Source organism: Colletes gigas, unplaced genomic scaffold (genome assembly GCF_013123115.1).
Source record: "Colletes gigas isolate AHSC1104 unplaced genomic scaffold, ASM1312311v1 Colletes_gigas_Sc00038, whole genome shotgun sequence".
NCBI lineage: Eukaryota > Metazoa > Arthropoda > Insecta > Hymenoptera > Colletidae > Colletes > Colletes gigas.
The window spans coordinates 970312-990210 of record NW_025106667.1 but is presented as its reverse complement, the minus strand read 5'-3'; the positions used below and the strand labels follow the sequence as shown (position 1 = coordinate 990210).

At 31.3% G+C, this 19899-nt stretch overlaps 2 protein-coding genes across 6 annotated transcripts; one reads left to right on the top strand and one right to left on the bottom strand.

Annotated features, from left to right (window-relative positions):
* Positions 1–1445: 1445 nt before the first annotated feature.
* LOC122402632 (centrosomal protein of 152 kDa) lies at positions 1446–19899 on the bottom strand. Its single transcript, XM_043405583.1, has 13 exons — positions 19637–19899; positions 6824–6949; positions 5847–6720; positions 5686–5774; positions 5414–5614; positions 5264–5299; positions 4729–4968; positions 4476–4648; positions 3941–4402; positions 3501–3823; positions 3315–3418; positions 1888–3243; positions 1446–1793 (listed from the first exon to the last, which is right to left on the bottom strand). The coding sequence occupies exons 2-13, from the start codon at positions 6938–6940 to the stop codon at positions 1578–1580; spliced, it is 4191 nt and encodes a 1396-aa protein (XP_043261518.1). The 5' UTR covers positions 6941–6949; positions 19637–19899; the 3' UTR covers positions 1446–1577.
* Positions 7291–18475, top strand: LOC122402633 (GRIP and coiled-coil domain-containing protein 1). Of its 5 annotated transcripts, none has more exons than XM_043405584.1 (11): positions 7327–7464; positions 10397–10504; positions 15686–15782; positions 15855–15943; positions 16009–16173; positions 16245–16390; positions 16491–16725; positions 16794–17106; positions 17203–17504; positions 17583–18043; positions 18125–18475. In XM_043405584.1, the coding sequence occupies exons 3-11, from the start codon at positions 15722–15724 to the stop codon at positions 18288–18290; spliced, it is 1938 nt and encodes a 645-aa protein (XP_043261519.1). In that variant the 5' UTR covers positions 7327–7464; positions 10397–10504; positions 15686–15721; the 3' UTR covers positions 18291–18475. The 5 variants fall into 5 exon arrangements, 4 of the variants coding, with proteins under 4 accessions (XP_043261519.1, XP_043261522.1, XP_043261520.1 ...); XM_043405585.1 differs by having other exon boundaries at positions 7364–7464; positions 10377–10504; XM_043405586.1 differs by lacking the exon at positions 7327–7464 and adding an exon at positions 9362–9436.

Below are 19899 nucleotides of genomic sequence, written 5' to 3'. Positions count from 1 at the left end.
TACTAATCTGTCTTCAATATCATTTCAAACAGAATTTAATGGATATACATATTGCAGTTGTTAGGTGTAAAATTATTTAATTTTTATATACTATGGAATAAATTTACATATGACTATACATGTTATCATATAGGAGGCTTGACTGCATTATTATTAAAGATGTAATACATTATAATAAAATGTTTTTAACAATATTATTTACTAAAAGTACATGATTTTCATATCCATTAATATATGGTTTTATTATATTACGTTAGTATATTATAAAAATAACTGTAGGGTTTTATTTGATCTAAATCGAGTAATTTAATAGACACTGACATAAAATCTTTATTACAAAAAATAAATTAATTCACTCTACATACAAAAATACATAACTAATATTAATAATACTCTCTATTCAGTGATGATTTAATAATTATACCACTATCAAAGATCATTATTATCAAAACATAACGATGATGACACCGGTAAAATTAATAGTATATAATGTACAATAGATAATGCATAAATGTCACAAGTTTTAATCAAGATAAGATAAATTTCCAAAATATATATTTTAAATCATAACATTTCTTTTGAGAATGTTTTTTTGAGAATAAGAGAAAGCTTACTAAAAACTAGCCTTAAAATTATTATAAAAAGTTTCATAAAACAAAAGTAATCGCAGCAGTCTGTACTTTGATAATTATGAGTATATTACACGCATGGATAATCTTATAAAATAAATTATAAGATTAGAGAAAATTATGGCTTCTTACTTCATTTACAACAAAATGTTTACATGTGTCAGTTTGTACAAAACATTTTATATGTATGTGCTCAAAAATTAGATAAAATCAACAAAAGTTTGTTGTACTCGGCTTACGTTCTTTCAAATTTCTGAATTCCAGATCAATATAACCTTTTTCAATATTAATATACCATTTGAAATTTCAATGTACAAATTGAGAACAATTTCTTAATACTCAAGGGTATACTTTGACATTCTTAGCCATAAGAAAAGTACATTTATTTCGCTAGAACAACTTAATCTTCCTTAAAGTCTACGAGAACTCTACCTATTTCATAAGAGAAAAAGATCTAGTAATGATCCAGTCTTGCATTATAATATTATGTCATAATGTTTAATGAAAACACGTGACTAAGAGTTTCTATCTCACTTATTCGGGAGTACTCGTTTATGCTTTAGATCCAGATAACTTATAAAATTATTAAATGATTAATGTATAGTTATTTTCTCTTTTTACAATTTCACTTCTTTTCCAACTAACACGTAGATTTTAATAGTTAACTAGTACTCTCTATTAATTAACCGGGAAATTGTACTTTCGTATTTGCCTTTAAAATTACGTTAATGTTTGCTGTAGTATTTACTGCGGTACAGCAAACAAATATTAATAATTCTATTAATGTACATATATCAATTTTAACTTATTGGTCCCTAAAATAAAAATCTTCTAATACAGTGTTGTACAATAAAGTGCTTTAAATTAAAAAATATCTAGCCTCTTCTAACTACGTTTTGCTTTTAAACTACGAAAGCTATATTGCATACTAAAATATTAATACATATCTCAACATTTACTTTTGTACTTCAGTGTAAGTCGCATTTGTTCTATCCTTTCTGTATACTGACATTCAAGTTCTTTAAGCTTTGTCGCTACTTGTTCTTCTTGAGTACTAACGATTGCGTCAAGTTTTTGTTGTACTTGATTCATGGCTCTTTTGTACCCTTCTTCTATACGTTTACATTCGCTTAATAAGAATTTTTCTTTATTTTCCGCATGCTCCTAAAATAATTCGTGCATTAAATTTGAAACGATAGAAAGAAAGTTAACAAACTACATAAAAAAAATCTCTGTTTATTTTTGCATTATGAATTACCTTGTAATTATTCGCTGTCTTCTTTGCCGACTGATACTTATGTTTTAATACATCAATATTATTTTTCATTTCTTTCTCCTTGTCTTTCAGTGTGTCCATTTCCACTTTCAAATTCTCTTCACTTTCCTTTAATTGTTGTAATTTAGCATTCATTTCCACTTCTTTATCTTTTATTTCCCTAATCTCTGTAGCCCATTTAGTCATTACCTGGGCCATTAAATTTCTCTCCTCCTCCACATCATTTTCTTTTTGATTTAATTCTTCCTGTAACTGTTCGATTTTCAACTTTCGAGCTACCAATTCTTTGTAGTAAGTTTCAAGTTTTGTTTCAATCATTTGACTAACAAATTGCTCCTTTGCTTTGAAAGACGAATGAATTTTTACCTTTTCCGAGAGCATAGCTTCTTTCAAAGTTTCCACTTCCTGCGCCTTTTCATTACATCTGGTTTGTAGTTCCAATAAAACTGTCTTATACCTTTCTTCTAGTTCCTTTCTCTTCTCTCGATGCTGTTCCTCAATGCCCCTAAGTTCTTCGACTACTTTTTGTTCCATCTCTTCGCGCACCTCTTTTATCATAATTTCTTTTAACTTTTGAAAATCTGTACCATCGCTCGAACTGCGCGGTGACAAATTCAATTCTGCAGATACTTGCTTTTGATTTTTAACATATTGTTCAAACTGCTTGGCTTGATTTTTCAATTTTATGACAAGTTGTTCCCTCTCATCTTTTATTTTTTCGAAGTCTTTTAATCTTTCCAATTTCTCGTCCTTCCCTTGTAAATCTTTTTCCAATTGTTTGATTCTTTGCTCCATAACCAGATCGCTCTTTCTTCCAGCTTTTAAAATATTTATTTTACTACTTAATTGCGCCACCAAATCTTTGTAATGAGCGAGTTCTTTCTCCGGTTCACATTTCGAAGACACTTCGTTACTTTTTTTGAATCTACTTTCAAAATTTCCAATTATTTTCTTCGTTTCTGACAATTCTGCCTCCAACTGTGAAATTTTATCCTTATAAATATTTCTTTCGCTATATAAATTTTCACATTTATTTTTTAAAGCTTCATTTTCTACTTGATATCGAGCTACTTTCAGTTTTACATCGTCGGAATCCTCCATTTTCGAATTTCGCTTAATATTCGATAATTCAGAATCGAGCCGAGAAATTTTAGTAACTAGATCATTCTTCTCGCTAATTGCATTTTCGTATTTCTTTTTCCATGACTCTTGAGATATTTCTATTTGCGCTATTTTTAATCTACTATCGTCTAATTCAGATTGATATTCCGACATTTTTTTATGTTCATCGACTGCAGCATGCAATTTTTCCTCTAGACGTGTACAGTCTTCTTCTAGCTGTAAATATACCAAATTAAAAAAATTGAACAATTACACGTATAATATCATATTTATTAAAATATACATACCTGATTAATTTTTTCTAAATGTTCAGAACAATGATCTGGCAAAAGAACACTTATTTCTTGATTAGGATGAGCATTGCGTAATTCTTTTAACGCTTCCTCTTTAGCTGTAAACATTGCATCAAATTATTTTTTAATATCGAACACAATAAAGAATATTTCAGTCTTATTTGTTTAAATAATGCTTACCTCTTTCAATTTCTTGATGAATTTTCTTTGTGTACTCTTCCTTTTTCTTTCTTTCGTAATTCAAATCTTTTTCTAATTCGATTACTTTAACTTTATACGCGTCACATTCTTCTGTTAATCTTTCTGCTATTTTTATTTGTACCTGTAAGTCATGTTTATATTTCTCAATGTCCTTTTCACGTTCTTCTAGCGTAGTATATTTCTCTTTTAACATTTTGATTTCAGACTTGTGTTCACTTATTAACTGTTCCTTTGTACTACAGACGTCTATATACAATTCCTTAACACGATCCAACTCTTTTTGCGTTTGTTCTAATTGCACGCTACAAATTAAAACATTCCTTAGATACGAGTGCATTATTAAATATTCTAACATACATTGTAACTCTACTATACAGGAAGACGAATAATTTACTACAAATAACCATGTTCATACTTACGATAATTGCACTATTTCAATTTGTGCTTCTTGTCGAACTTTCTCTACCGACTTAGCATGTATTTCTAAATACTCTTTATTGTACTCATTGATGGTGTCTTTTGCTTGTTGATTTATACTTTCCTGGTGTAACTTTTTAAGCGTCTCCTCATTGATTGCCAATGTTTCTTCAAGCTTTTGCTCTAATCCGATTTTTTCCTCTCGCAATAATTCGTGTTGTTTTTTTACATCGTTTAAGTGATCGGATAATTTTTGTATTTGAGCATTCGCTTTTATAGCTTGATCTGTGAGTACAGATTTAAGTTCTTGCTCCAACTCGTTAACGCGTTTAGCGTATCGTGCCGCTTCTTGCCTGCACGTATCAGCTATCGTTAAAGCTTTCTCAACTTCTTTTTCCTTCTGCGACAAAGTATTCTCTAATCGAGTTATTTCCTTTCTTTTAACAGCATGCCCAGCTAAACACCTAAAAATTAATAATAAAGTATTAGAAATAGCGATTAACTAACATAATATTATTTTAAGTAAATATCAATTACCTTTGTAATTCCCCCCTTAATTTATTTATCATATCATCGGATGGCTTTGATTTTGATCTATTGTGAAGATCACCTAATTTCATTTGTCTAATAGAATCAGATTCTTCCTCTAACGTTGTTGTTAGCAACGAATCATATTGTACTACATCGCCTCTTGCCACTTCCAATTTATTCTACAAATACATTTATATTCATGTACAATTTTTATAAATAAATTTTATATTCTTAGTTCTTATCATGATTTAATTTATACCTGTAATTCTTGAACCAATTTTTGCATCTCTTCCTTTTCTTGCGTCAGAATCTTAATCTGTGCTTGAAATTGCATTAACTGTTGAGTATTATTTGTGGCCATGAGGTTGTGACATTGTGCTTGGCTTTCTTCTAACGCTTGTGCTAGACGATTCATAGTATCCCCTTTCTCCACCATAAGCATCTCGTGTGCTCTTCTCACATCGACTAATTTATTTTCCAAAGCAACGTATGACGTTTCCTGTTGATAAAAAAAAAAAAACACATAGTAGATACCAAGCGTTATGAAATAAATTAAATTATGTGCGGGATCCTCTAAATTCCAGTCGAGTCTGGAATTCTTGAAAATATTCTAGAATCCCGCACCACCCCTGACATTTTTCTACGATAATTTAATCATGCAACATTTCTCATCGAAGAATTCATTCATTCATTGAAAACCAATAACACAATTTGTAAAAACATTAACGCTTGTTTGGAATTCGAGAAGACAATTATAGTATACCGTGTGAAAAAATACAATATCAGAAACTTGCCCATGTACAATGAGTCTTGGTATCCACATTGAGCAGCTATGACAAATATTGTTATTACAAATACACAAAAATCGTTCTTCATTCAAGTATGACAATACCATTAAATTAAAAATGCGTATGTACAAATTTTAAATATAAATTTATAAATACCTTTGCGTTAAGCTTGTCCGTAAGGACATTTATTTGAGTTTGCATATTTCTCATTTCAACTGCGTGTTTCTCTTGCGCCTGTTTTAAAAATTTCTCTTGCGTCTTGTCGTTCGATTGTAATGCCTGTACTCTTTCTAATACAGATATCTTCTGTTGCAATTCTATCACAGAATTTCTTGCAACATTCAGTTCCACTGTTGTCTACAATTTATAATTGAAATTAGCAGTAGAATTAAGAGACAACGATTATATCAATGGTTATACAATCTTACGTTTTCATTAGCTTTTTCTAAAACTGCATTTTTTTCTTTCAACGATGTTATTTGATTGTAAAGATCGACGATTTCTGCTTTCGCATCAACTATAAGAAATTATAAAATTTTATAATCCTTTCGTATGTATTCGCTTATCGTAATGTTTCATTAAACCTTACCCAAAGCATGCTGCGTTTGATTTCTTGACATGCTCGATCTGTCAATTTCCGCTTGTAAAAGTGTAATTCTTCTGCTAAGCTGATTTTTCTCTTCCTCCTTCTCCAATTGTAGTTGTTGCATTTCTTCCGTTAATCTTTTAATCTCTCTCATTCGAACCGTATATAAAACTTCCAATTGTTCTTTACTTTCATATTCAGCAGTTTTATAAGCTACACTGTTGTCCTGCGGCCTACCATTCGGACTTGACTTGTAACAGTGATTTAAATGATCGGAAGTAATATTATCTTCACCTCCGAAATCACGAATTTGTTTACATTGTACATTATTTTCATAACCGTCGATATAACCATTATTTGAATAAGCTTTATTTTGAGCATCGTAATGATTAGCTGGTGTTTGATAATTATATGGATAATTTTCGTTAAACGTATATTCTTCGTCGGCTTGAGATCTTAAATCTCTAGTAAATCCCGAATTTGGTGGTCTTGTTGATTCGTGTGGTGTTTCTGCAACAATACTATGGCTGTCGTTACTCCTGTTACTTTTAGAATACGGCGTATCTGTTTGATCGTATACATCGAAATCTCTCTGTATATCAGATATCGAAGGTCTAATTTCTAACTCTGATCTATGATTTGTCATAGCATTATCATAGTTGTTTGAATTTTCAACATGATCATAGAGCCCAAATTCTTTTTGAAACTGTAATACAGTCTGGCGATTAGGAGACGCAGCTTGTTGAATACAGGAATTTATCCCTGTATTCGAATCGTCTACTTCTTTAGTACTATCTCTATAATGACTGCTATTCACAGAACTAATGTCATCATCTTCCTCCAAGTCATTGAACGCATTAGTCAGGAGATCTTTGATCTAAAACATTAAAACTTGTATTATAATTGGACTCTTTCAAATCAAACAGAAGATCAAAGATAACATCTTGAACAGGAATAAGTTAGGATAAAGTAAGATACACCTCCTTATTACGTCGCTTGATATCTTCTTGTTCTTCATCCTCTTCTAAGCCTTGTGTACTTGTATTTAATCGTATACTTTCTGAGCCTTGGAACAAGCTCAGACCTGGGCCCTCCATCCCTAACGTCTGGCATACAAGAACTAATCATGAAAACCAAACATTTATACCCAACATATTTTTGTTTATAACACCATAACCTAAACGCAACAAGTGGGTCACAGAAAATTAATTTCAACTACCATCTTGTGTTCAGCAATAGATCGCAAAGTCTTAACGGGATCATTTTTTATTAATCTCGACAAGTTCGCTAGAAACAACTCCGTGAGTATTAAACTTTTTAAACGATTTATGCCCTCTGTAATTTGCTTGTAAACAATCTTTGAAAAGTCAAACTGCACTACAGGAAGTCTATACGCGGAAATAAGCCTTCCGAATACACCGACTTTCCTATTGGCTCGTTCGTTAAATATTACTAGTAGTAGCGTATTTAGTCGTAGTAGCGTGTTTTCTTAAAAAAATATACAACAATAAAGAATTAATTTCGGACGATACGGCAACGATTACATCCACGATATAACGAAGCGACGTTCCGTTCAATATGAAAGCAGTAATACAACGAGTGACAAATGCAAGTGTTTCAGGTAATGATTAAGGTTATACATGTTTTATTGTAATAACCAAATTGCCGTCCACCAAAATCAAAGTAGGAGTCAAAGAGCAAATTATACGTGATCTAATTTATAGAATAAAAAAAAATTATGTTACGTTACGTTGTACTTAATAAAACATAATTACCGTACGTATTTCCTTTTTTTTCATTTTTCGAAACACGACAATTAATGAATGTCGAACATAACAATTTATGTAGACAATTGAAATATAAATATCAGTTACAAAATATTTCATGATTTTTTACCAATACATTTTACATTAGGAGATACACTACCGGCCATAAGTGTTTGCCCACCCTCAAAATAACACAAAAGCAAAGGAAATATTAATAAAAAATCAATTTTTTTTAATTTATTTTTTAATAGTACAACTTATATCTCTAAAAACAGTTTTTTTCCAATTTCGTTACAAAAATTATCACAATTATATCTATATTTTACTTTCGTCGATATTTCCACCGTGAGCTTTTATTATTGCTTTGCATAATTTCGGCATCATGTTCAATAATTTTGTAAGTGTGAGTGGTTCTATTCTGGACCATGCATCTTGTAGTTGTTGCCAGAGGGTTTGTGTAGATGTTGGGGCTGCTTTTCGTACCTGTCTGTCTAGTTCTTCCCATAAAAGCTCAATGGGATTCAGGTCGGGGCTTTGAGGAGGCCAGATCGTACGTACAATTCTTTTTTCTCGTTCATTGTCTTGTTGAAACACGAAGTTTTCACCGATTAGTCGCGTTCCAGATGTAAGGGCATTCGTCTCCAAAATTCCTCTGTAAATTTCTTTATTCAATATGCCATCTATTTTGACTAAGTCGCCCACTGATGTGCTTCCGAAACAACCCCAAACCATAACCGATCCTCCTCCGTGTTTTACCGTAGGTGATATGCAGGATTCAAGGGCTCGTTCTCCTGCCGAATACCTCAAACTTAGACTCGCCGGTCCAGAGCACTTTTTTCCAGTCTTCCAATGTCCAATCTTTATGCGATCTTGCCCAGGCTAACCGTTTTGCTTTATTTTGTTTGCGTAGAAGGGGTTTTCGCATAGCAATTCGTCCATGCAAACCTGTTTTTTGCTTTCCGTAAGCGCCTTTTAACTGTTGTCAAACTTACTGTTTCAGGGCGAGATGCATTTATTTCAGCTGTAATTTCCGGTGCCGTTTTTCTTCTATTACGTTTGCTTATTATTGTAATTACCCGATCTTCTGCTGGTGTGGTTATTTCTGGCCGTCCTGATCGCTTTTTGTTGGATAAACTACCAGTATCTTTATATTTTTTAACATTATAGTCCACGGTTTTACGGTTTAACTTCAATAGCTTTGCTATTTCTCTATTACTTCTTCCGATACTATGATGGGACACTATTAGAGCGCGTGTTTCAATCGATAATTCTTTTCTCCCCGACATTGTTTGAAATTTTCGCAAAATTCTTTAAGCACGTGAAAATCAACTGTTTACTCTACGAAAGTTTAACGCAGAATGAAATGCAGTAGGAAATTTAAGAAGAATAAGATGCCCGTACTACCTGCGTTCATATTCCCTAGTAACCGTTATAAAAACTTCAGAAAAATGGGTTTCTTTACCTGAACTCTAAAATTGTCGTTTTTCATAAAAAATTGTAAACTCATTTACAGCACCTGATTGTATATGTACAGAAATTTTTGAATGGTTTTTATTAGTCTTATAATTAGGATTTAATGATACGGACATTTTCATAACAATAAAATGCCTGTCATTTGAATAGTAACGATATTTGAAGGTGGGCAAACACTTATGGCCGGTAGTGTATGTACAATTTTGTGTTATTATGATTCTATATTCGTATAGCAGCGATATGATTATGGCATAATGTTTCAGTTGATGGTGAAATTATTAGTAACATTGGGAAAGGTCTTTGCATCTTAATTGGTATCAAAAGAGACGACTCAATGGTGGATATGAAATATATGTAATGAATAATATTCTTTTTCATTATATTGTAATTAGAAAATTCTAAAGTACATAGTCTTGTTGTATGAGATAAGAAATGCAATGTTGTTGTCCTTAGAGTAAGAAAAATATTGAATACTAAAATCTTTGATGACGATAATGGTAAAAAATGGAGTGCCAATGTAATGGATAAACAATATGAAATATTGTGTATCAGTCAGTTCACGTTATACCATAGCCTAAAGGGAAATAGATTAGATTTCCATAGGGCTATGCCCGCACAAGATTCAGAATCATTTTATAATAAATTTCTTACAGAACTTAGTTCAAATTATAAACCAGAATTAATTAAAGGTAATAACCAATATAAGCAAATTATAATGCATCGTTATAGTTGATTATAACTCAAAGATATTACATATTGTTAGTAATAATATATTTATTCTTCTACCTATTTTCTACAGATGGTAAATTCGGTGCAATGATGGAAGTTAATATACAAAACAGTGGGCCTGTAACATTAGAAATAGAATCCCCGATTAACACAAATAATTCCAATTGATCTAATGAATCTTAATAAAATTTACTTATAATAATCGATTTAGTAAAGTTTTATCAACAATTGCTCGATAAAAAGCGACATAATTTTGCGAGTGCAAATACTAAATCGTCATCAATTTCTTAAAAAAGTGTTGTCTTAACGTGCGAAATAATTTTTGATTATATTTCATTTATCTTTATATTTATTAGCGCTTTTACATATTTTCCAGGAACAAGAATTGTAGTTTAACAAGTTTATATAGCGCGCGTCATTACGACAATAAGCTCGTAGCATAACATTTAATCAGCTGAAGAACATATGCATTTTACCATTAGAAATGGAAGTGTGAACACTTAGAAATATTGTTCTTTAATCTCTTATATCATCGCATTGTTAAAATAAATGTTATTTGTCATAGAAAAATGTGTTTATCTTTAGAAGATCGTTTCATCTATCAAAAGAAACGATAAGTACGCCGTCGAACATTGAATATTGAGGATTTTGGGTGCGGAAGTCATATCCGGATAACGATTCGACAATATCGAAGTAAGTAACAAATGCGGTATTTTTCACTTAGACCAACTTCCGTCTTTGGTAGAAAATAAATTTCAAATTCAGCTAACAAATATTGCGTCATCAATTTTTATATAATCAAGGTGGAATGTGTAAAATTCTTGCTTGTCGATAATCATAAAAGATTTAATCAAACCTAAGTTCGCGAAAAATTTTTAGAACGTGTAAAACATATTTAACACAACTTTCACACACAAATCGATAGTTCTGGGTTGATGGAAATTTCTATTCAAATTTAATAAGTATAAAAGGAGTCGCATTTCGCAAAGAAATATTTTTCATTGAAAATTTTCGTCAAAGTTTTGATTACATCGTGCAAAGTTAATGGTGGATTTATCGTGAAGCTTCAAGGTCTTGCATTGTTTTGTAAACTTCTAAAACTTCGTGATAAAAATTGAAAAATAAATTATTAGGAATCCATTTACTGAATTTTAGCCCTTTCTAAAACCTATTAAACAATATAAAAACAAAAAAAAGGGAGCCTTCCTGCAACACGGCATCCTATAACACGATTCATAAATTGCGAGAACCCTCCTACAACACGGTTTCGCTTTAACACGATAAGAAAATTACGAAAACCTTAGTACTTCTACAGGACTGAATAACATGATTTTGACCAAAAATGATTGTAATTGATCCCAGCAACCAAAAATGATTTGAAATTTTTCAATTTTGCCGAACAATTTTTCGATCTACTCGAATTTTTTTCTCGAAAGTGGGTAGGATTTCGGGGGTATGTGTATTCACCAAAAATGATTGCAATTGACCCCCGCAACCGAAAATAATTTTTTCAGAACGATTTGAAAAGTTTTTTTTTCACCGAAAAATTTAGGCACCTTAGCCTGTCGATTTTTCTTCAAAATTCGTTTTTCATTTTTAATAAATTTGTTTGACGCTGTACAGAAAAGTTGTCTAATACTTTTTTGTAGGTACCCATGAGCTCTACTTCAGAAAAAAGTTTCAATGAAATACACTCACTATTATAGGAGCCCTGTCGATTTTTCTTAAAAATTCGTTTTTCATTTTTAGCAATTTTATTTGACGCCCTACAGAAAAGTTGTCTAATACCGTTTTATAGGTACCCATGAACTCTATTTTCCTACTAAATTTCAATGAAATACACTCACTATTATAGGAGCCCTGTCGATTTTTCTTAAAAATTCGTTTTTCATTTTTAGCAATTTTATTTGACGCCCTACAGAAAAGTTGTCTAATACCGTTTTATAGGTACCCATGAACTCTATTTTCCTACTAAATTTCAATGAGATACGTTCACGATTGTAAAAGTTATGGCCTTTTGAAAATTGCACCATTTTTATGGAGTTTTTCTTATTTTGCGGGATCAAGGAACGACTTTTTGAATATTTTTAGAATTTCTACACATTCCTCGCGAAAATACGCGTTGTTTGCTTTTTGAAACATTAAAATCCCTCAATCCGTTTAGAAGTTATGACATTTTAAAGATTCTCATGAAATTTCGGGGGTGCATTTCTGGCCTCACATTAGATTTTCGATCAAGAATTTTTCTCTCGAAAATGTGAAGGATTTCGGGGGTAAGTGTAATGACCAAAAATGATTGTAATTGACCTCCGCAACCGAAAATAATTTTTCGAGAACGATTCGAAATGTTTTGAATTTTGTCGAAAAATTTCATACCTTCCCGAATTTTTTTCTAGAAACTGGGTAGGATTTCGGGGGTATGGCTATTCACCAAGAATGATTGCAATTGACCCCAGCAACCAAAAATAATTTTTCCAGAATGATTTGAAACCTTTCATTTTTCCTGAAAAATTAAGGCACCTACTTTTTCTTAAAAATTCGTTTTTCATTTTTAGCAATTTTATTTGACGTCCTACAGAAAAGTTATCTAATACTTTTTTGTAGGTACCCATGAGCTCTACTTCAGAAAAAAGTTTCAATGAAATACACTCACTATTATAGGAGCCCTGTCGATTTTTCTTAAAAATTCGTTTTTCATTTTTAGCAATTTTATTTGACGCCCTACAGAAAAGTTGTCTAATACCGTTTTATAGGTACCCATGAACTCTATTTTCCTACTAAATTTCAATGAGATACGTTCACGATTGTAAAAGTTATGGCCTTTTGAAAATTGCACCATTTTTATGGAGTTTTTCTTATTTTGCGGGATCAAGGAACGACTTTTTGAATATTTTTAGAATTTCTACACATTCCTCGCGAAAATACGCGTTGTTTGCTTTTTGAAACATTAAAATCCCTCAATCCGTTTAGAAGTTATGACATTTTAAAGATTCTCATGAAATTTTGGGGGTGCATTTCTGGCCTCACATTAGATTTTCGATCAAGAATTTTTCTCTCGAAAATGTGAAGGATTTTGGGGGTAAGTGTAATGACCAAAAATGATTGTAATTGACCTCCGCAACCGAAAATAATTTTTCGAGAACGATTCGAAATGTTTTGAATTTTGTCGAAAAATTTCATACCTTCCCGAATTTTTTTCTAGAAACTGGGTAGGATTTCGGGGGTATGGCTATTCACCAAGAATGATTGCAATTGACCCCAGCAACCAAAATAATTTTTCCAGAATGATTTGAAACCTTTCATTTTTCCTGAAAAATTAAGGCACCTACTTTTTCTTAAAAATTCGTTTTTCATTTTTAGCAATTTTATTTGACGTCCTACAGAAAAGTTATCTAATACTTTTTTGTAGGTACCCATGAGCTCTACTTCAGAAAAAAGTTTCAATGAAATACACTCACTATTATAGGAGCCCTGTCGATTTTTCTTAAAAATTCGTTTTTCATTTTTAGCAATTTTATTTGACGCCCTACAGAAAAGTTGTCTAATACCGTTTTATAGGTACCCATGAACTCTATTTTCCTACTAAATTTCAATGTGATACGTTCACGATTGTAAAAGTTATGGCCTTTTGAAAATTGCACCATTTTTATGGAGTTTTTCTTATTTTGCGGGATCAAGGAACAACTTTTTGAATATTTTTAGAATTTCTACACATTCCTCGCGAAAATACGCGTTGTTTGCTTTTTGAAACATTAAAATCCCTCAATCCGTTTAGAAGGTATGACATTTTAAAGATTCTCATGAAATTTTGGGGGTGCATTTCTGGCCTCACATTAGATTTTCGATCAAGAATTTTTCTCTCGAAAATGTGAAGGATTTCGGGGGTAAGTGTAATGACCAAAAATGATTGTAATTGACCTCCGCAACCGAAAATAATTTTTCGAGAACGATTCGAAATGTTTTGAATTTTGTCGAAAAATTTCATACCTTCCCGAATTTTTTTCTAGAAACTGGGTAGGATTTCGGGGGTATGGCTATTCACCAAGAATGATTGCAATTGACCCCAGCAACCAAAAATAATTTTTCCAGAATGATTTGAAACCTTTCATTTTTCCTGAAAAATTAAGGCACCTACTTTTTCTTAAAAATTCGTTTTTCATTTTTAGCAATTTTATTTGACGTCCTACAGAAAAGTTATCTAATACTTTTTTGTAGGTACCCATGAGCTCTACTTCAGAAAAAAGTTTCAATGAAATACACTCACTATTATAGGAGCCCTGTCGATTTTTCTTAAAAATTCGTTTTTCATTTTTAGCAATTTTATTTGACGCCCTACAGAAAAGTTGTCTAATACCGTTTTATAGGTACCCATGAACTCTATTTTCCTACTAAATTTCAATGAGATACGTTCACGATTATAAAAGTTATGGCCTTTTGAAAATTGCACCATTTTTATGGAGTTTTTCTTATTTTGCGGGATCAAGGAACAACTTTTTGAATATTTTTAGAATTTCTACACATTCCTCACGAAAATACGCGTTGTTTGCTTTTTGAAACATTAAAATCCCTCAATCCGTTTAGAAGTTATGACATTTTAAAGATTCTCATGAAATTTCGGGGGTGCATTTCTGGCCTCACATTAGATTTTCGATCAAGAATTTTTCTCTCGAAAATGTGAAGGATTTCGGGGGTAAGTGTAATGACCAAAAATGATTGTAATTGACCTCCGCAACCGAAAATAATTTTTCGAGAACGATTCGAAATTTTTGAATTTTGTCGATAAATTTCATACCTTCCCGAATTTTTTTCTAGAAACTGGGTAGGATTTCGGGGGTATGGCTATTCACCAAGAATGATTGCAATTGACCCCAGCAACCAAAAATAATTTTTCCAGAATGATTTGAAACCTTTCATTTTTCCTGAAAAATTAAGGCACCTACTTTTTCTTAAAAATTCGTTTTTCATTTTTAGCAATTTTATTTGACGTCCTACAGAAAAGTTATCTAATACTTTTTTGTAGGTACCCATGAGCTCTACTTCAGAAAAAAGTTTCAATGAAATACACTCACTATTATAGGAGCCCTGTCGATTTTTCTTAAAAATTCGTTTTTCATTTTTAGCAATTTTATTTGACGCCCTACAGAAAAGTTGTCTAATACCGTTTTATAGGTACCCATGAACTCTATTTTCCTACTAAATTTCAATGTGATACGTTCACGATTGTAAAAGTTATGGCCTTTTGAAAATTGCACCATTTTTATGGAGTTTTTCTTATTTTGCGGGATCAAGGAACAACTTTTTGAATATTTTTAGAATTTCTACACATTCCTCGCGAAAATACGCGTTGTTTGCTTTTTGAAACATTAAAATCCCTCAATCCGTTTAGAAGTTATGACATTTTAAAGATTCCAATGAAATTTTGGGGGTGCATTTCTGGCCTCACATTAGATTTTCGATCAAGAATTTTTCTCTCGAAAATGTGAAGGATTTTGGGGGTAAGTGTAATGACCAAAAATGATTGTAAACCACCTCTGCAACCGAAAATAATTTTTCCAGAACGATTTGAAAAATTTTTTTTTGCCGAAAAATTTCAGCATCTACCCAAATTTTTTTCTCGAAAGTGGGTAGGATTTCGGGGGTATGTGCAATGACCAAAAATGATTCTAATCCACCTCTGCGACGGAAAATAATTTTTTTTGCACGATTTGAAATTTTTCAATTTAATTTTTTAAATAACGTTTTAACGAAGCCTCAATCAACAAATTGGTATTCTTAATTTTCGTCTTATTTTGACTCCCTGTATAAAGAAAATTATAAAAATTAAACTCAAAATTGTAAATTTTAATTTTAAGCAATTTAAATATTTTCTTTTAGGAATTTTTCAATCTATTAATATTTTAATGAGATACAATGGAAAATCTTACTGATCAGAGAGAAATTGAAGAACTAAATTTAGAAGATCATTTGGATGGTACGTTTAATGTATAATGGTATTATAACAAGTATTATCATTTTTCAATACTGATAAATAATTGTACATTAGAGAAGTCAGATGGGCCTTCGCAAGGAGAAAAAGCGGAATATGTCGAGACTCTGTCAAATACTGCAAACAACGAATCAACAATTGTACAGGTATGACAATATTAAAAGGTTTTAATGATTCAAAATAAATAATAATTTTGAATATTTACTTTCAGTCGTGCGGAATTCAAACGGACACCGGAAATACAGAAACTGTACAGGAATTGAAGAATCAGTTGGGTACTCTAATGAATTCTCTGGCTACTCTTTCGGCCGAAAAATCGAAAATGGAAGCAAATTTTCAAGTAGATAAAAAACAGCTGAGAAACGAACGAGATGAAGTACGTTTGTACCATTTTTATTAATTGTACTTAATACGTATATACGTATATTAAATATCAAACTTTTGCAGTATGAGAAATTAGTGAAAGATTTGAAAGAAAAATTAAAGAAAACGCAAAACACAAATTATTCAGACACTGAACACATAAAATGTAAATTAATTATGGAACGTCACGAAAGGGAAAAAGAACAAGCAGATCATGCCAAAATGATAAAGTATGTGGCAAATATAAAAAAAAGTAAATAAAAAATATAGCATTCGGAAATACTGTTATGCAAAGAAGATATTAACTTTTTTTTTTCTTTCTTTTAATAGGGAACTACAGAAATTGGTATACGACGAGCGCCGAAGCAAGGAACAATTAGAAACGCAATTGAAAAGTCAGTTTGCAAATAAGACACAGTGTAAAATACTTGAAGCTGAATTGGAAATAACTAGAAACAAGCTTAAACAAGCAGAAGAAGCAGCCAAAGAGACACCCCCAATTTTACTCTCGCTCCAATCTGAAATGGCTCTTATGAAAAAACAACATCTAAATGCAATACACGAAGTAATTCGAAACTCTATTAAATTGATATTCTCTGATTGAAACTGGGTAATTATCGGTTTATTTTTAAGGAGCAAAAGCGAGCTGCTGCTGCAGAGCAACAAGCCAGAGTTTTGGTATTGACTCACGAAACAAGAGTAGCAGTGTTAGAAGCAAGACTTGCCGAACTTTCTGATATCGTTGGAGGATATGATAGACTCAGGCAACAAGATCAACAAGCTATTCAGAAACTAAAAGACCAGTTGATCAATTTGCAAGACACTGAACGGAACGATTATCTCACTTTAAACAACGAACCGGACGAGATCATTTCTAAAATAAAGAACCTTTATACTAAATTGTTAAATTTAGATAATAAAAAGAACGAATCGGCCCACGTTAAATGTGAGTCGATTCTAAATCGAATAACCGAAGATATAAACGGATTTATTAAAGAGAATCCCTGTTACGCGCAAAATTACTAATATATTTTCTTTTTAGCACTGTTGCATAGCTTAGATTTGTATGACAAGCAACAAATTGTCGATTATAAGGAAAAATATGAAAACCTATTACAGGAATTTGAAGACTACAAACAGCAAATGATATACAAATACAATAATGCAAATATGGCTCGTAATATTCAGAGCCAAAATATGACAGCCCACGATAAAAATAATAAGACGCAATTGCACCTTCTGAAAGCACACAATAATAATTTAGAAGAGAGGATACGTATTCTGAGTAATGAAATTCTGAATAAAGAAACCGAATTACGATTAAACTTAGAACATCAGAAAAAAGCAAGTTCTATTTATTGTTTTTAATTACAGTCTATTTAGAAAAAGCATTGAACATGATTAAAAGTATTACTTTTACAGTCGTTTCAAGATGAACGCATGAAATTGGAACACACGTTGCTACAAAAAGACAACGAATTTCGCAGCAAAATATCCACATTGGAACAACAATTATTACGTCAACGAGAACGATCGATGGCTCTGATCGAAGAGAAAGAGAAGGAAATATTAACTTTGAAAACATCATTTCATGCATTATTGCCCAAGAAAGAAAATACTATTGCTGATAATGAGACAAATGTTTCAAAGTATGAGAGGAGAGGAGAACAGGTCGTTGACCTAGTAACAGGATTATTGACAAGCGATAGTCCACCAATATTACATTACAGTCAGGAATTAGCAAGAAAGGAGGTTCAAGTATCAGCTTCTAGGAGGAAAATCTTAGAGTTGGAAGCTGCGTTACGAGAGAAACAAAGAGAAATCGTTCACGTAAAAGAGAAACAAAAAGAAGAAACAAAAGTTTTTCACGCACAGATTGCAAGGTAAATTTCGCAATTTCTACAAATATTAGAATGTTAATAGTTCATAGACATATATATTTATATGCGCAATTAATGTTGTAGGCTCGAAGCGTGTAAATCCAGAGAAGGCGCTAATCTCGAATATTTGAAAAACGTTTTCATAAACTACTTGACAACAAATGATGTTTCCAGCAAACGTCATATGCTGAATGCTATTTCTACTGTATTACGTTTTACTACGGAGGAATTAAATAAAATAAAGCATTAACAACATTTATGAGAAATTTGTTAAAAGGAAAAAGACTATTAGCTAACTTGTTAGAAACTTCAACTACTTGATTGTATTTAATTAAATTTGAAATTTGTTACTAATTTTTTAAATAGAGCAACGATTTCAATTTTTCTATTTCCTTAGTGTACACATTGTTAATTAACCAAAAGGGACATAGAATCGTTGTAGAATAATATAACATTCCTTATATTATGTATATAGTTTAACATTATGAAATGTAAAAAAAAAAAAAATACGACAAATTAATGTAAAAATTTTTAGATAAAATATTTGTAACAAAGATTTTTACAATTTCTACTAAAATATGTACATGTAAATTATACCTTCTATTTTTAATACGTGTATATTATTACAAAATGTTACTACAATTTCATGGACTGAGGGTCATAGTGATAATAAAAACATTAATATGGACGAAGTGAGACATTATTTAGAATAGAATTTTTCATGCACTCTTTTATCAGATCTAGGAGAACAATAATATAGAAACTTTATCATTGTTTTTATATTACTTGTAATCTTACAATTATATAATTGGCAAATGTGGACAACTTAGGAGGAAAATGAAGCTCTTTGTTGACATACGTTGTACAAAGTACGATGTACATTTTAATACATTGATTAATAACATTGCCACTATATATTTGAACTTATGTTTTCGATATCGAAGGAATAACTCTTAAATGCTCCTCGTGGTTTATTGTTTTCTTATTTTTACTTTAGATTCGACTACTTCAAAATTAATAACAAAAATTTCTATACGCATTTTTTTTTTTTTTTTGTTCTTTACATATTCCGTCGTGTTTATTTATAATCCAGTTTTATGCTACGTGCATTATATACAAAAAGAATGACTAAACGTGACGACGTTTGGCATGTATTAGCAAATTCTCGGTGAAAAAACTGAACAGCTTATCGATAATGTCCTTGATAAACGTGAATATCGATTGTATATGTATAGATATCAAGATCGTACGCTTCGAAGATGTCAATAGTCTTTCATAAATTATAGCAATTTATTGTTTTTTTCTTTCCACAGATAATAACGTGTTCGTTTGAAGTAAATAACCGAACTATTTACAGATTAATATTTTAAATCTCTGATCAGAAACGTACAAACAAACGTATAAACAATTAGTATCTGTTTCTTGGAATTATTCGAATAATTTTCGACATTCTTCGATCGCGATCGTTTATTTGTCAGACGTAGGACAATCCCTGCACAGGTTTGCAGTCTGAAGAGTAACACGTAAAAGTGTCCGTTACGTATCCTCTTGTGTCGCAATTAAACATTTCAATTATCCTCGAGACGTAATGCTCACCTGTTCGATGGTTTTCAGAACTCAGAACGTCGGCGATTGTCAACACAGATTACAACATTTTATTTTATAACACTTGTTCAATATTTTATAATCAGACATCAGTATATAATATATATGTCATTCTTTAATATATGTATATATTTCATGAAGAATATTTCTTGCGAATAATATTCCATATTTATCTGCTTTCTGGAAATTCGTTATTGGTTATCTCCTAAGATTTTTGTTTTTCTTTATTATACAACAAACAGTATACATATATA

What these genes read in the sequence shown, in the direction of transcription:
- LOC122402633 (XM_043405584.1), top strand. Translation starts at nt 15,722, where the DNA reads ATGGAAAATCTTACTGATCAGAGAGAAATTGAAGAACTAAATTTAGAA. An exon ending in GATCATGCCAAAATGATAAA is followed by an intron (nt 16,391 to 16,490) that starts GTATGTGGCAAA and finishes TTCTTTTAATAG; the next exon opens with GGAACTACAGAAATTGGTAT. An exon ending in CGAATCGGCCCACGTTAAAT is followed by an intron (nt 17,107 to 17,202) that starts GTGAGTCGATTC and finishes TTTTCTTTTTAG; the next exon opens with CACTGTTGCATAGCTTAGAT.
- LOC122402632 (XM_043405583.1), bottom strand. Translation starts at nt 6,940, where the DNA reads ATGGAGGGCCCAGGTCTGAGCTTGTTCCAAGGCTCAGAAAGTATACGA. An exon ending in CGGACAAGCTTAACGCAAAG is followed by an intron (nt 5,300 to 5,413) that starts GTATTTATAAAT and finishes TATTTGTCATAG; the next exon opens with CTGCTCAATGTGGATACCAA. An exon ending in AATTGGTTCAAGAATTACAG is followed by an intron (nt 4,649 to 4,728) that starts GTATAAATTAAA and finishes ATGTATTTGTAG; the next exon opens with AATAAATTGGAAGTGGCAAG.